Source organism: Pteropus alecto, unplaced genomic scaffold (genome assembly GCF_000325575.1).
Source record: "Pteropus alecto unplaced genomic scaffold, ASM32557v1 scaffold164, whole genome shotgun sequence".
Lineage (NCBI taxonomy): Eukaryota > Metazoa > Chordata > Mammalia > Chiroptera > Pteropodidae > Pteropus > Pteropus alecto.
Genome location: NW_006439568.1, coordinates 4,393,443 through 4,408,861, shown reverse-complemented (window position 1 = coordinate 4,408,861; position 15,419 = coordinate 4,393,443). Strand labels below are relative to the sequence as shown.

General features: G+C 45.8%; 1 protein-coding gene across 2 annotated transcripts in view; it reads right to left on the bottom strand.

Annotated features, from left to right (window-relative positions):
* ANXA13 (annexin A13) overlaps positions 1-15,419 on the bottom strand; it is a 43,551-nt gene that overhangs the window by 20,448 nt on the left and 7,684 nt on the right. For both annotated transcript variants that reach the window (XM_006916571.3, XM_006916570.3), the window contains one exon: positions 5,514-5,589. In XM_006916571.3, the coding sequence (XP_006916633.1) occupies positions 5,514-5,589 (76 nt within the window). The remainder of the gene's footprint in view (positions 1-5,513; positions 5,590-15,419) is intronic.

Sequence of the window (15,419 nt, the reverse complement as noted above, 5' to 3'; positions counted from 1 at the left end):
TTCCCTTCACCTCGCATCCAGTTAGTCACCCCCGAGACCTCACTAATCCACCTGCTTAGTATCCCTCAGATCATCCATGTCTCTCCATCGTCACCTCGGTCATGTCCCTGAGAACCCCTGATCCCCACACGGGGTTCCTGCCTTACTCTCACCCTTTCTGGGCGGCATTTGCCCACCCGGGATGGTCTTTCTGATGAGTGGAGCAGCCTCCTCCCTCCTCTGCTTCAAACCTTCCACTACGGGCCCCTTCGAATCCAGAGTAAAATCTCGGCTCTTTAGTGGGGCTTTGGATTGGTTCCTACTTGCCTTTCAAAGTCTTGTCCCTCCCCACTCACCCACTCCAGGCCTCTTTCCCATCAACTCTGTGGATCACTTGAAGCTTCTAGAATGAGTGACACTTCCTTTCCTACCTCTGGGTCGTGGCACGGGCTGTTCCCTCTAACCTGGAACACGCTTATCTTTGACCCTCATTTTCACCCCCACCACTTCTTTAAGACTTAACTCACTGGACTCTTCTGGGACGCGAGAGGCATTTCTGCCCCAGTGACCCTCCCAGGGCCTGTCCTCCTCCTCCGTCCTGTCTCTGTCACACCACACTACAAGTTCCACGGGGCAGGGGCTTCTGCTCACTGCTACATTCACACAGAAGTCTCTTACTATCTATCAGATGACTTGCTGAGTGAATGAGAGTTTAAACGCCTGCATACGTCTGTGACTAAATCAATGAACGGAGGCGTTTGCACTGCCTTATGACCTAACCTCGTCTCTCTGCATTGGTGTAAGCTGCATAGGCTACTCAGGTGGGCTGTATGCAGCAGGTACAAACTGGAAACCCTCTACCCGGATGCCACAGTCCTCCCACATCTGGATCATCCCGCATCAGAAAAATCGAGTTAAACTTCAAAAAAATAATGTTTTTTAGCCTTTTCTTCCCGGAATGCCGTAAGAGACACCAGAGAGCCGGGCCGCCCTGTGCTGGCTCAGCAACAGACTGGTGATGAGGGCAGCATGGGAATGACCAGATTCGCTCAGGCCCTTGGGGTCTGGGTCCCGGGTGGATCCTGGGAGCCGTCCCCACTACCCGACCAGGAGGCGATTTACTGAACGGTGACCTCATCTTACATTTCACAATGCATGTGTCATGTGTCGGTGCCGCTGAACAATTTCCTGTAAACATTTACAATGGTTTGAGGCACCGGGGCCATCCCCGGGGGTTCCGGGAAAGGCTTTTTAAAATCTGAGAAAAGAGGGAACCTGAGCCCTCCCTGTGCATCGGACACTGTCAGGCGATGACACAGGACAGGTCAGAAGCCCGTGACCGCCAGCTTTGGGCGGGCTGCGGGGCTCCTGGTTTTTGCTTTTCTCACAGTTTTCTTGGTGACACCGAGCTGAGTTCCCCCAGGACGGCGGCCACGGGAGTCCAAGTGCCCTCTGCTTCACTCCAGGGGCCCACGTGCTGGACGAGTGATCCACATCGGGAACCAGGGTCCGAGCTTTCCCCACAGGTCCAGCCACGGCCTGCCTCCCTGGACCTGGGGCTGAATCCCCATTCCTGGTGCCCAAGTGCTAATTTCTTCTGCTAACACCGCCGGCCGTCCTGGCCCTTGATTCCTTCTCTGGAAAGGGAGATGCAGGGAAGGTAGATGGAGTAAGGAATGAGGGAGAAGTTTTCCTGTGCGGGAGGGTCATTACTTTCCACTTGCCCACCGGATTAGTTTTATGAGGCTGCTGCGACAATTACCAAACTGGGTGGTCCAGAACAACAGCTGTTTATTCCCTTGCAATTCGAGAGGCTCGAAGTCTGAAATCGGGGTGTCAGTGTCCCCACCCCCACCCCAGAGCCTCTGGGGCAGATCTGTTCATCGCCTCTTGCGTCTTCTGGAGGCTGCCGGCCACCCTGAGCATTCCTTGGTCAGTGTCCGCATCGCTCCAATCTTGGCCTGTCTTCACATGGCCTCCTCTCTGTGTGTCTTCTCTTCTGGGCCTTTTAAGGACACTTGTGGATGGTTATGGGTCCTGCTCGGGTAATTAATCCAGGATGATCTCATTTCAGAGAACGTAGTTACATCTGCGAGAGCCCTTTACCCAAATAAGGTCAAATCATAAATTCCGGGGTGGGGGGTATATATTTTTGGGTGGGGGGCACTGTTCAACCTGCTACACCCCCAGCCATGGAGAACAAAGACTGATCAAGGGCGGGTCTACTCGCCGATCAGACTGATCTCATGGGCTCCGTGTGGATTTTGGATCTGAGCATATTGTTTAAAAGAAGGAGATTAGCATATAGCGAAGGCCAGTGCAGTACGGGGCCCTGTGCTGCCTGATTTATCCTCAGCACCTCCCCGTAAGGAGACATTATTAGCCCCATTTTGCAGATGAGAAAATGAAGGTCACGGCATTGGTAAGCGGCAGAGCAGCAGCTGGAACCCAGGTCTGAAGTTCATTCCCACAGTTGGGGAGTAGAAATAACACTGAGCTCAGGGTCATGAGGTCTGAGGTCCAGGCCTGGCTCTGCTCCCGTGTGGCTTGAGCAGCATTGCTTAGTCTCTGTGGATCTCAGATGGACTAGACCTTGCCCCCCAGAGTGTGGTCCCAGGACCCGCAGCATCAGCATCACCTGGGAACTTATTAGAAATGCAAAATCCCATGAACCACTCAGAACACCCAGTCAGAACCTGCAACATTAACAAGATTATTAATATAATAACCCTTGGTGACTCGAATGCATATTAAAGTGTGAGAAGCGAGTGGACTAGATCATCTCCATAGCAGCTTTTCTAAGAGCCTGTTTTTGTGTTTCTGTAAGTGAGAATGACAAACATCCTCCTACATTTCAGAGAAGATAATGGATGTTGGGGTCCATACCCCCTAAGCTTTAGGGCAGTCTCTTCAAAAGGACAAGGCTGGGGTGGGGGCAGCAGAGGGCACAGAGCCTGAGAGGAAGGCCTGACAAAGAGGTCAGTGTTGGGGGAGGGGTAGAGGGCTGTTGTGGATTAACAAAGACCCAGATCAGGTGGGTACTTAAGCCACAGGAAAGCAGTGGCACCAAAGAAACAACAAGGCAACCTGTAAGTTTCATGTTACTACTTGGAAAAATCGAATCTTGTTTTACAGTATAGCATTCATACTATTTTGAATTGCATAAGTGAGTGGGCAGAAAGTGCACAGAATCTTTTGGGTACGTGGGACCTCTGGACCCGCACTGCCCGATATGGTGGGCACACGTGGCTGTGGGGGACTTGAAGTGTGGCTGGTCCCAGCTGAAATGTTCTGTAAGTGTAGAATACATATCATATTTTGAAGGCCGAATGCGAAGAAAAGGAATGTCAAATACCTCATTAAAATTTTTTTATATGGATTGTCTGTTGATATTTTTGATACAGTATTAACTGAAGTATATTATTAAAATTAATCTCACCAGCTTTTTTTTCTTTTAAAATTTGGCTTCTCTAAAATTTAAAGTGACCTATATGGCTCACTTTTATGGCTATCGTAAAGCATGGCCCTACACATTCAAATCCAGCCCTGGTAGGGATGGTATGTCAGCGAGATGGGTACATGGTCTTGATGACAGTTTTCGCCAACGATAGAATTTTACTTTGGGTTGCACTCATGAGTAGAGGCTGGAATTCTAGACCTTCGACCAAATCATAGCTTTCCAAGGTGACCCTAGTTTCTGATCGCCCAAGTTCCTTTCATAACTCTTTAGACCTGGGGAAAACATTTAACCTCTGGCCTGTGGCATTCTCATCTGTTAAACTGTCATCATACAACTTTACAGTGTCGTGGGGAGGGTCACACAGATGATGTCCATGCCCTACTCAGCGTAGCGCTTGGCACATAGAATGTGCTCTATAGCAGCAGCCAGGATGAGAGTGGTCCCACACTGTGGCCACATCCACAGAGTCCAGTGGGGAGGGGTAGCACTGCAGGACGTTGCCATTCAGTAGGTGCTCCACCCGTGCTCACAGAACTAAATTCGCAGGGTGGCGAGGAGTTTTGGGGAGGGGGGGGTGCGGTTTATCATTAATTGCAGCTTAGACTCGTTCTCACACCCACTTCAGCTCTTGTCTCCGACCCACATCCAGGTGTCAGGACTTCACCTGCGAGGCAGCGGGGAAGCACCTGGGAGGCTGGGTCAGCCACTCTGCAAAGCTCCTAACTGTAAACATCCTGCCTCTGCTAGTCAGACGGGTCTCCAGACAGCTGTTATCCAAATACGAGCTGAGCCAGGTCAGGGTATGAGTGAGGAGAAGCTCGTCTCTGCTCGTCCCCTGCTGTCCCCAAACCAAGAGCCCTCATTGTCACTCTTCATTTAGAATGTTCTCTCTCTCTCTCCCACCCCTCTGATTTCTTCAAGAATATTTACTGTGTAGAAATCCCTTCTACCACTTCCCTTCCAGATCTTCTTCGACCCCTACTCCCTTGGGACTTTTCTGACATTTCTTGGGCGAGGCAGACTATTCTATAGTTAGCTAGTTCCTTATATTGAAGCAAAATATGTCTTCTTAGAACTTCCGCCACGGATCTCAGTCCCGTCCTCCGGAGTTACACAAAGAATTTGTGGCCATATTTATTCTACCACAGTGCCCACCCATTCCTAGGAGAGTAAATCACTAATTTACTTCTAAGTAAAAATCTAATGCTTATTTTTGGAAAACATTATGCCTAGTGAAAGAAACCAGATACAAAAGGTCAGATAACGTATGACTCCGTCTATATCAAATGTCCAGAATAGGCAAATCCATGGAGACAGAAAGTAGATTGATTAATGATTGCCTGAGCCTGAAGGGAAGGGGGAGGTAGAGTGGCTGCTAATGAATGTGAGGTTCTTTTGGGGTGATGAAAATGATCTGGGATTAGTGATGATGGGTACAAAAATATACTAAAACCTACACTTCTGGGATGAGGACCTTAGTTCATCAGTGATCTCCTTGGTTCCCAGAGCCTCTCTTCGTGGCCTTAATCCTAGATGGTTCTTCCCTTGTCCCACCTCGTTATGGGGTTACCTCACTCCTGATCTGTTGCCTAGCCTCTTATTGTTGGCCATTCACTTACCCTCAGGATAGAAACAGCTTCTCCAGTTTTGACCCTTGATTCTTGACCTCGGCCACAGTTTTATGTTCACTTGATTTATTAGACACAGCTCTCAGATCCCTAACTCAGCTCTCATTTGACCCGAGTCCTGCCACCTCCCATGAAAGGGATTGGAGAGGCTTAGATGACATTAGAATTGCATCGACTATACTTCTCATGAAGTTTCTTCTACCTCCAGGTCAAATTAAATGTTGTAATATTTAATTTCTAACTGTTATATTGAATGCTGAAAAGCAGTAGGATCTGATTATAACTTTGGAATCTTTTATAAAGAGAACCTTAGAAGTAACCAACCTGGGTTAGCTTGGAAGACACGAGATAACTGAGAGGTTATCTTCCTACGGTCATGGGAAAGTTAGATATGAGATAGAATTTAATTAGCAAAAGGAAATTAGCAAACAAAATGTCTCTCATACCCTTTCCTTTGCAGGCTTTGTTTAGCTTTTTGGCATCTTGATCCACATCAAAATCCCGATGACTTCTCGCTTTGGCCTAGAGAAGGTAATCGAAAAGGTGAGTGGACAATAAGAAGAATCTTTAGATTATCTTGGGCTGAAATTGATAGTGAGTTGGGAGATCAAGCAGTCATTCAAATGAGGCACCAGCTTCCCTCTTACATGTGGGTACATGTGGAAATCAGCTGAGTAAACTCCAGCTCCAGAGAGATGGCTGGTACTTCTTGGAGCCAGCGAACCTTGAGTGGCCATGGAGAAGGGCCCCTCTGTTCTCCAGGGCAATCATACTGGCCAGCTCTGGGGTGAGCAATTTTCAGATCAATCCTACTCCTGCGTGACTCTCTGAAACATAAACAATGGGCCAATATCCTGATTCTCCCTTGGCCATGAGACACAAGTTGTCTGGGGAATAGGTGTTGTCAGCCAGAAGCTGAGGGTCCTAGGATCTTATCACAGATCCATTTGGTAACTTAAGCTAAAGCTTTGCCCTTCACACACTGAGGAATATAATATTTAGTTTGCCGGAGACACCGTATGGACCAGCAATAGCACAGTTACTTGTTTTACTGCTATATAGCGAGAGAAAGTTTTGTTTATATACTAAACTGATGTTTCTCATACCTTAGTCATTGGCAAAATACATGCACTAATTTGTCCACAGCTACCTAAGTCTATATTATTATTTGTTTATTATTTTCTTTTCAACGAATCTACTTTATTTTTACTTAAAGTTATTTTTAAAAGGAAAATTTCTGCTAGCACTAAAATGAAAAACCAGTGTTGGTTGCCTAAACAAAAAGTAAACATGAAAATAAATGCATCACTATCAAAAGTTTAAAGATGTGAAGTTAATTGCAGTTATGCAACTAGGAGTTTTGAACACGCGCTGCGTTTTCTCAGTTCTTTGTCTTTCCTCACAGAGATTCTCTCTGACGATGTGTGTCACTTATTTCTTATACTTCAATGAAGCCTGGTTTAAGTGCTACTCTCTACCCCACCGGATTCCCTTCTTCCTCCTTTCATTTCCTTTGGCAGCTATGGGAAAAGAATAGCAAACCCCGTAAGGCACGGTGACTGTGTTGCATCCATCTGTCTGGCATCCCTATTACTTTGAGGGACTTCCCCTTCTCCCATTTCTTGTGGTCTCGTTGGGACTGTCAATCATGAGGCTGGAGCCCCATCATCCTGCTCCTGGGTGGGCGTGTACCCTGTCACTCTGGCAGTCATGACTGGTTCAGGAGTGGAGATATAATCCAAGCAGAATCGATTAGAGTCTTTTCCTTGGTTGATATATAGATATTGAGAGAGATATGTCTCTCCCCACTGGGCTTGCTACACTGAGAGAGCGCGGGTCTAGGGATTTTGGCAGCCATGCTGTCTACTACGTGAAGGGAGCATGAGTTTAGAATAAAGCAAAGCAGAGACCAAAAGGTGGAACTATGGAGAGGGAGGGAGAGAGGAAGGAGGAGAAAGAGAGAGAAGGAGCGGGAGAGGGAGAGGGAGAGGGAGAGGGAGAGATTGAATAACATTGTATAAATCCTCAGATCCAGCAGAGCCTGTATCCTTGCATTTTCCAGTGTCATTAACTAGCAAACCACCACTTTCTCCTAGGTTAATATGAGTTGGGTTTCTGCCCTTGCGATCAAGCGTGTCCTGACTAATATCCACGGACTGGAGGAGGGCTGGCTTCTAGGCCTTGGTTAATGGAGGATCATGTAATCCTAGAGCCAAAGGGATCTTCAAGGCCACCTGTCACCCCACTGCTCATTGGACTGGGAGCGCCTGGCCTATCTTGAAGAATCTGTTGTGGAAACAAGTCGGGAAGGGACTTATATTTGTTGAGCACCTGCCCTGTGCCAGGCATTTTCTTCATTTACAGACCTTTTCTTCATCGTTAACGGGGAAGAGTAGGCATTAGTAGTCTACAGATAAGAAAAGCTAGGTTCAGACAGGTTAGGGAATGTGTCTGAGAACTTGCAGGATGCGGGGTTGCTCCCAGCTCAATGTGCCTCCTAAAACCTAAGCCAGGTCCAGTGCGCCATCCTGCCTCAAACTCTAATTACACTGGAGCCTTCACATTCTGCAAAGGAGTGACATATCCCATTCTCCTTTCTAAATCTTGTGTGGGGTATAAGAAAGCTATCTGGTGCTTCCAAAGCCTTGTTGGCTGGTCCAGCAACATAATTTGTGGGGCTCAATGCAAAGCGACAATGTAGGGCTGGCTTCTTGTTAAAAAAAAAAATGATTAAGAATTGCAGATGGTGACCTCAGAGTATTGAATCCAGTGCAAGGCTTTTCTGAGCATGGAGCCTGTGTGACGACGGCACAGGCTGCACAGTTACGGAACCCGCCCTGCTTTTGATCACATTTGGAAGGGGAAGGTTCTCTGAGTGTGGGCGTGTGGGCGTGTGGGAAACTATCTCATGGGGGTAAGCGGTGTCTTTGCTTTTCATTAAAAGTGTTAGGAAGGGCTTGGGAAGCGAGGTGGGGTTGACCCAGAGCAGAAATCTCTCGTCCACAGGCTGATTCATGCACCGTTCTGCATGTCATTTCAGCCTCATCGGGGTAGAGGGTTCGGCGTGGGGGGACACATATCATCTGTCCTGCTTCACAACTGATGAATAGAAGCAGGGACACAGCGTTCTGTGAGTGGTTGAGCGGGTTACGCCCGAGGCTCCAGCCCAGGGGTGAAGGGGCCACAGTCCAGCAGCAGTCACACTGGCACCGTACTGGCCGTGCTGTTTCTCCCACAAAGGACACTTTTTTTTTTCTCATTGGCACAGAGGTGCTGCCAGGGCTTGCAGATGTCATAAGGGGCCACAGTCCAGCAGCAGTCACACTGGCACCATACTGGCCGTGCTGTTTCTCCCACAATGGACACTTTTTTTTTCTCATTGGTACAGAGGTGCTGCCAGGGCTTGCAGATGTCACGTGGAGACTCGTTTAAGATCGCCAAGCCAGGCGATGGCTGAGCTGGGGTCAGGGCTGGACACAGGACTGTCCGACTCTGTCAGGTATGACATGACATTCCGGCCCCTCGGCCCTTACAGTTTTAGTAAGTGATTTCATGCTAAAATATCACAGAGTTTACAGAAGTGGAAGGACGGAAAAACCCCTCTCAAGATGCCCAGTTTGTTTATCCAGGGCCGGAAAATGAGTAACTGTCATTTGGTTCAAAAAGACAATGGTATCTGGGGGCTGCAGTGGGAGAGTATTGAACCTCTCGTTAGGAATGAGGATGATATTGAGACTTGATTTTCTTTTTCTTTTTTGCTTAACAAAGAACGCTGCGTAGACATCTGTCTCAGACGCATGACTGTCAGCAGGGGGAGGTCACCAGCCCCTGGTTCCTACTCAGAGCCACGGTTAGCCATGTTGGTTATCTTTCCTGGTCTGAAGGGGATTTGGGCTTGTTCCTCCTCACAGCAGGATATGTGAGGTCAGAGCGAAGGAATCGCGTAGTGTGATTTTTAAAAAACGAAAGAGAAAATGGTCTGCAATTCCCCGCTCTGCGTGGCCAGGACCGCACCTGCGATGGGCAGATTCATCAGTGACACCCAGCGGTGCTGCCACGGGATGACCCTGGCTTGTTCTGATGAGCTGGGTGACGAACTTCTCTGGAATGTACACTGAGTGACATTCCACATCCACTGTTCATTGTTGTGGGGCCAGGCAGCTGACTTCGGGGGCCTCGGGCCTGTTTGCCAGTCAGGAGATTTCATTTTTGAAACCTGAGGCCAGGGAGCAGAACTTCTGCATAAAGCAGGTCTGTGGGAATGTGAGTCAGACATAAAATGGGGATACAGGGGGCTCCAGGATGGGGAGTGACACATTTGTGAGGGTTTAGGCAAATAAATACATGGATATTCTACTCGCTTCCAACTATAAGGTATAATAGGTTTGTTTGTGTTTTAACAGGATTTGCACTGATACTCAGGAGACACATAAAAAAGACAAAATGTTAGATGCTAATAGAAGTGATTACAGAAGTCTGGGCTTTCAGCCCAAGCAAATCCAGCTTTAAATGTGGCAGTCATGTGAGCATGCGCCATTAACCTCCAGCCACGGTCCCCGCACCTGTAAAATGGGGGCGGCGTCCGCCTTGTAAGATTTGAGGCTTACGCGAGATGACATTTCAAGTGCTGGAGATACAGAGGAGCCACAGAGATGCTAGTTCTTCCTCTGCTTCTCTGGGCCCTCTTGTTTTTTTTTGTCTTGTAGTGATATTTAGATTTTTAATTCTGCATATTTTTATTCACCATGTTGCAAGGGGGGTGGGGAGACCTTCCCAAACTTGACATTATGATATGTATATGTATCTATCTCACCACACCTAATAGATCGTGTTTATGATGTTTATAATAGGTGGCCGTTGAGGCTATTAACAGTCAAGTTTAAGAACACAGCTTGCTAATTAGACTGGATTCGAATCCCAGCATGACTCATGTGACCTTGAGCACGTCTGGAAAGCTCTCTGTGCTATGGTTTCTTTATGGCAAAATGTGGGTGACAATAATGCCTATCTTGTAGGTCTCTTGTGAGAATTTAAATGAAGTCTTTCACGCGAAACATCTAAAATGAAGCCTGGCAGAGAGCATGCGCTTAACAAATGTAAACAAGATTTGTTGAAGGCAGATCAGCAAAGAACTTTCCAGAATATTTTTAAACCCTTTCCTGTTTGAGGAGTTTTCACTTCATCAATGGCCCTCTAACGACCAATTTCTCATTGATCACCTGCAGTTCGGATTTAGCGTTCCAGACAGGTGTTTCACACAGGGCAGTTAAATGGTCAAAAAATTCAGGCGGTCGAGTTTGGGTGACCTGGGATGACACCCCAATGCCACACTTTGTGAACTGTCTCATTTGACAAGGCGGTAATTCACACCTCATGGAGTGTGAGATACAGCCTTGCTTGCCATTTTTCAGATATGTCAAGCCCAAAATGGAACCAAATAGTATTAACTCCGCAGAAGGCCGTGCCTAGTATGCGAATAAGCTGTGAATTTTCAGTCTTCGCTTTTCTTCTTTCTAGAATGTCTACATGTCACTTTTCTGTGTCCTCATGTTTCTGCCTCTAAAATAAGGAAATGAATGATCCATTTTTTTTTTTTTCTGGAGGCAGGAAGCATAGAAAATAAACTGAGATGCCATGAGCCTGGGAATCAGTGTCAGTCACCTGGGCAGACGGAATGTCGAAGACTCCCAATGTGTGAAATTACTCAGGTATGTGTCAGCATCAGCACATCATCTTCCCAGGAGAGAGGTCATTTCTTGGATCACGTTCTGATACCCCCAGCCAGAGGGCCAGGATGGAGGAACAGACACTCCGCCAAAGGCTTCCGTCCCAGTGTAATTCAAGGAAGTCTTAACTGTTGTGATTGAAAGGGAACATTTAAAGAGAATCTTCCAGCTTGCAGCACTCTCTGGGCATGAGGTTTGTGAAGTTAGCTGAGGGATACGGTTTGCAAATTGGTTGCTTGGTGTATTGTACGGTAACCAGGATTTTCCAGGCTCAGCCTTGAGTACACACATATTTAAGTACACTGCTACTTGTCAGTCCTGGTGATCTGATCTTCTATTTGGATAGAATCAAGAGTGGAAAGTAAAAATATACTGTCTCACGAGAGACGTGAAATAATTCAAAAGCGATAGGCAGCAGGCAAACTACTCTCCTCTGAATGGTTTCTGTCTCTCTCTCCGCTTCCTCTCCTCCCTTCTCTTTCTCTCTTCCTTTTCCCCTTTTCTCCTTCCTCTTTCCTTTTTTTTTTCTCCCTCCCCTTTCCTCTACAGACAAGTATTGAAGGTCTATTGTGTGGCACCCGCTACCCCAGGCAAGGGGGACTCAATGACCTATGAAACCGAGTCCTTGTCCCTGGGGAAATAAACATGAGACTAGATAAACAGCAATTGCATTATGGTACAGTAAGTTCGTTGGGTGCAAATAGCTGAGAGGAGAAAGGGGAATTTTAAGAGAAGTTGATTTATGTGCTGATTCTTAAAAAACACATTTGTGCTGATTCTTGAAAAATGCAGAGGCATTAGGCAAGCGAGAGAGAGAGAGAGAGAGAGAGAGAGAGAGAGAGAGAGAGAAGGGGAGACACTACTGCATGGTGCTTTCTGGGTCTGTGTACATGTGTGCTTACTGTGATCTGTCACTGTGCCACTGCAGAGCAAAGCTGATTGACCTAAATGAGACATAATCACATAGTGGGGACTTAGGAATCAGACTTACTGTGTTCAGTTACACTTTGCCCCTCACTGGTTGTCTGATGCTGGGCAAGGTGACCCATCTCTCCGAGCCTTTGCTGTCTGTCTTTGAAGGGGAGATGCACCTGCTCATGGGTAGTGTGAAGCTTGGGTGCTGTCATGTTCCGGACGCGGTAGTACATGCCAGATTAGAATAAGCACTCGGCTGGCGGCACGTAGGAGGTGGGATGCTCGGTGACATAAGAATGTAAGGGTCATTCGTAAACTCTGAAGTATTATCAGAATGTCATGGGAGCGGCATTTTGATTGTGCGCTCTTTCCAGTGCAGTTGCCTAGAAGCCCGGGCTTGCGGCAGTCTGCTCAGTAAATATTTGAAAGCGGTTGCTTGGTATCAGGCTCTGGGACAAGAGGGATCTGAGGAAGTGCCACGGAGCAGAGGACAGAGGGCTCGTCGCACGCCGATCTAACGAGGGATGCTGTTGGAGCTGACATGAATGGCTAAGGAGACTAAAAATGAGGGCTAGGATCAAAACCAGGTCGTGGGCTGGGCTTATTAAGCAGGAGCAATTGGAGGCAGGTGAGGGTTGTGCTGGGGAGAGCCGGAACACCCCTGAATTCTCCTCAGTGTGAGCAATGACCATCGCCACTGTTAGTTAATGTTACCTTGAGCCAAAGTCAGCAATGTGGGCTGAACCTGGTTTGTACAGATTTTAAGATCATTACAGAGTTGGGGAAACTGAAGTCCAGTTTGGGAAAGAGACTTCTTTGTAGTCACACAGGTAATCCCTTCCCAAAATATCTACCTGTGATGCCATTTCTTTATGGCACCTTTATGGCATTTCTTTATCCTTTCCAAGTCTCTATTTTCCCACCTGAAAGATGGTGGGTTGTTATATGGATATAAGGATTTGATCATAAGTGCTTGGCAGGATGCTCGGCACATGGTGAGTGCTTGTGTTGTTTTTATTATTTCTTTCCATCTTCACCTGATTTCTACGGAGTGTTGAATGAGCCCCTGACATGGTGCTTTGTGTAGCCCCTTTAAAATAACTGATTATATACTTTTGTTCTAAATCAGGAACCATTTCATACTTATCCATAAATACTAGCAGCAGCTACGAGTTTAAGAGATATTTATGGGAGAAAAAGTTAAAATTGTGAATAACAGCAAAATATAAAGCACTTACTATGTACCAGGCACTAGCCTGAACAATTTACCTATAATAAGTCATCTAATCCTCACAACAACTGTATGAGGTAGGTCTTCTTACCTCCTATTTTGCAGATGAGAAAACTGAGACCCAGAGAGGTTAATAAATGGCGTAGGGTCACACAGCTAGTAAGTGATGGAATTCAAATCTACATAGTCTGGATTCAGAAACTCTGCTATTCACTTCTCATTAACCAACTTCTTTTTTCCCTGTAAAAAAAAAAATTTTTTTTTTTTTTTACTTTAATGAGAGCAATGGTCAATTCAATGCTTAGAATGCTGGTCCCTTACAGAAACACAGTTGAGACCTGCTACTTGTCTGCTGACCAGGGAAGCTAAGGATCCCTTGAATGGTTGTGGGATCAATAAATGTTCTTGACACTGAGACAATAAGAAGTAAAGTAAAAAATGAGAGCCAGTTTCCACTATTTGCAAGGCAAAACAGACAGCCTGTTCTGTGGGCAAATGCGTGTGCAGGAGAGGAATTATTATAAAATTCTGTCCCCAGTCTTTCTTTTGAGTTGAACAGAATCATATTTTCTGCTTGTCATCTATACACTGGGACTAATCACCGTCCAGCCCAGCAGAATCTTAGGAAGATTAAATAAGACAATGTGATTCATTGTGGCATTATTTACAATAGCCAACATATGGAAACAACCTAGGTGTCCGTCAACAAATGAACAGATAAAAAAAAGATGTGGTATGTCATATGTGATATATATAATTCTGGATCCAGATAGTGTAGGCTTGAATTCCGTACTAGCTGTGTGAAGGTCATACTTAAGTCTGGAGTCTGGGAACATTTACTGTACCAAATCCCCTCATTTGGGAGCTAAACTGAAGCTGGCAGTTAAGACATCTTCAGGGTCATCTATTTGCTTATGGAAAAACCTAAACTCCTCTCTCTCAGGATTATTATTTTTTTAACCTCTAACTGATCACTTATTTGTGCTTTGAAACCAGTTAGTATAAAAGCAAAGTATTGGATTATTCAAGTTCATGAATTCAGAGCTAGAAAATATCCTGGTGACATTTACACAGACATGTTTAGTAGACATTGATGGGCATTCGAAACAGAACAATTGAAGGATGCCATTTGCATCTTTAAACATGACTCTTGGGTGATAAGTGGCATACTGTTTCGGTAAGTTGATTGTTTCTTGGGCACGGTTTCCTTAGGACAATAAATTTGGTAAAAAGTCTTGCCTTTTTTTTTTTTTTTTTTAGTTTTAAGTCAAAATACACTTAAATGCTTGCCAGAAAAAAAGTTAAACTACCAAATAGAAAAAAATATATATACTGCAGCATACTCTGTTGGGTGCATTTAAGCACAGAATATTTGGTATTTCGCCATGTAGTTATTGCTCCATTTTAATTAAGATTCTCCATGGTCACACGGACTAATGGCAAAGTTGATCTCTCCATTTGTAGATAATCTTTCTGCTTGGACTCCCTTTAGAAATCTATTAATCAAGGAGGTAGACCAGATAGCTAGAAGAGTGTGCTAGGAAGCCCAAGCCTCAATCTTAGAAGGATGCTGATAACACACAGAGTTATTTGTTGCTCCGTCCTTTCAGAAATGCAATTTCAAAGTGTCATGGGTGAATTAAATATTGGCTGTCAGTCTAAATGGGTAAGAATATTTGTGTCATTTGGCAAATAAGGCAGAAAATAGAAAAAAAAAACTCCGCTTGGATCAGATCTCAATATGAATTACTTACATATGCTGATCAAGTATTATGAAAATTGAGTGAAACTTTTTTAGATGAAAAAAATGACCTTACTTCTAAATTTGGGATTATTTATATGTTGTCATTTTAAGAACAACTTTTAATGAAGATTGGTATAGGTAGGTCATTTTCTAGAAAGATAAGCTTTCTTAGGCTCTGCTCTCTGGGTTATGTATGTGGATGTGATATTTACCAATCAAAAGTGACAACTGGGTTGGGCAGGAGCAAGGAGACCTGACCTTAAGACTTTTCAACATCTAGTGCCCTAAGGTGGGAGGCACCATCATTCCTGAAGGTACTGACCATACACACAGAAGTGCAAATGATGCGCCTGGCCTGCCATGCACGGGGCTCTGGTACAGGAGGTGGATGGGGCAGCCCTTGCAGGGCTGCAGGCTGCAATGCACCCAAACGGAGGAGAGGTGAGCAAATTGACCCCTGATCATTTCAGCCAGTGTCTTTCCAGGTGAGCGCTGCTCATCTAGGCAGGAAAACCAGCAGCTCAGCTCCCTCATTACTGGGCGTATCTATAGGGAAGCCCTTCTCACCATGGCCATCAGAGGTTATTATGGGTTAACAACCTTTGCAGAGAGAACTGCTATCTCTCAGTGGCTGTTGTCACCAACGGGAGGACAAGGGTCAAACTTTAAGATGAATCGGTTTTTACCCTGTGATAAGAGAAGTAATTAGTGTGAGGGAATGCTTGGGCCAGAAGGG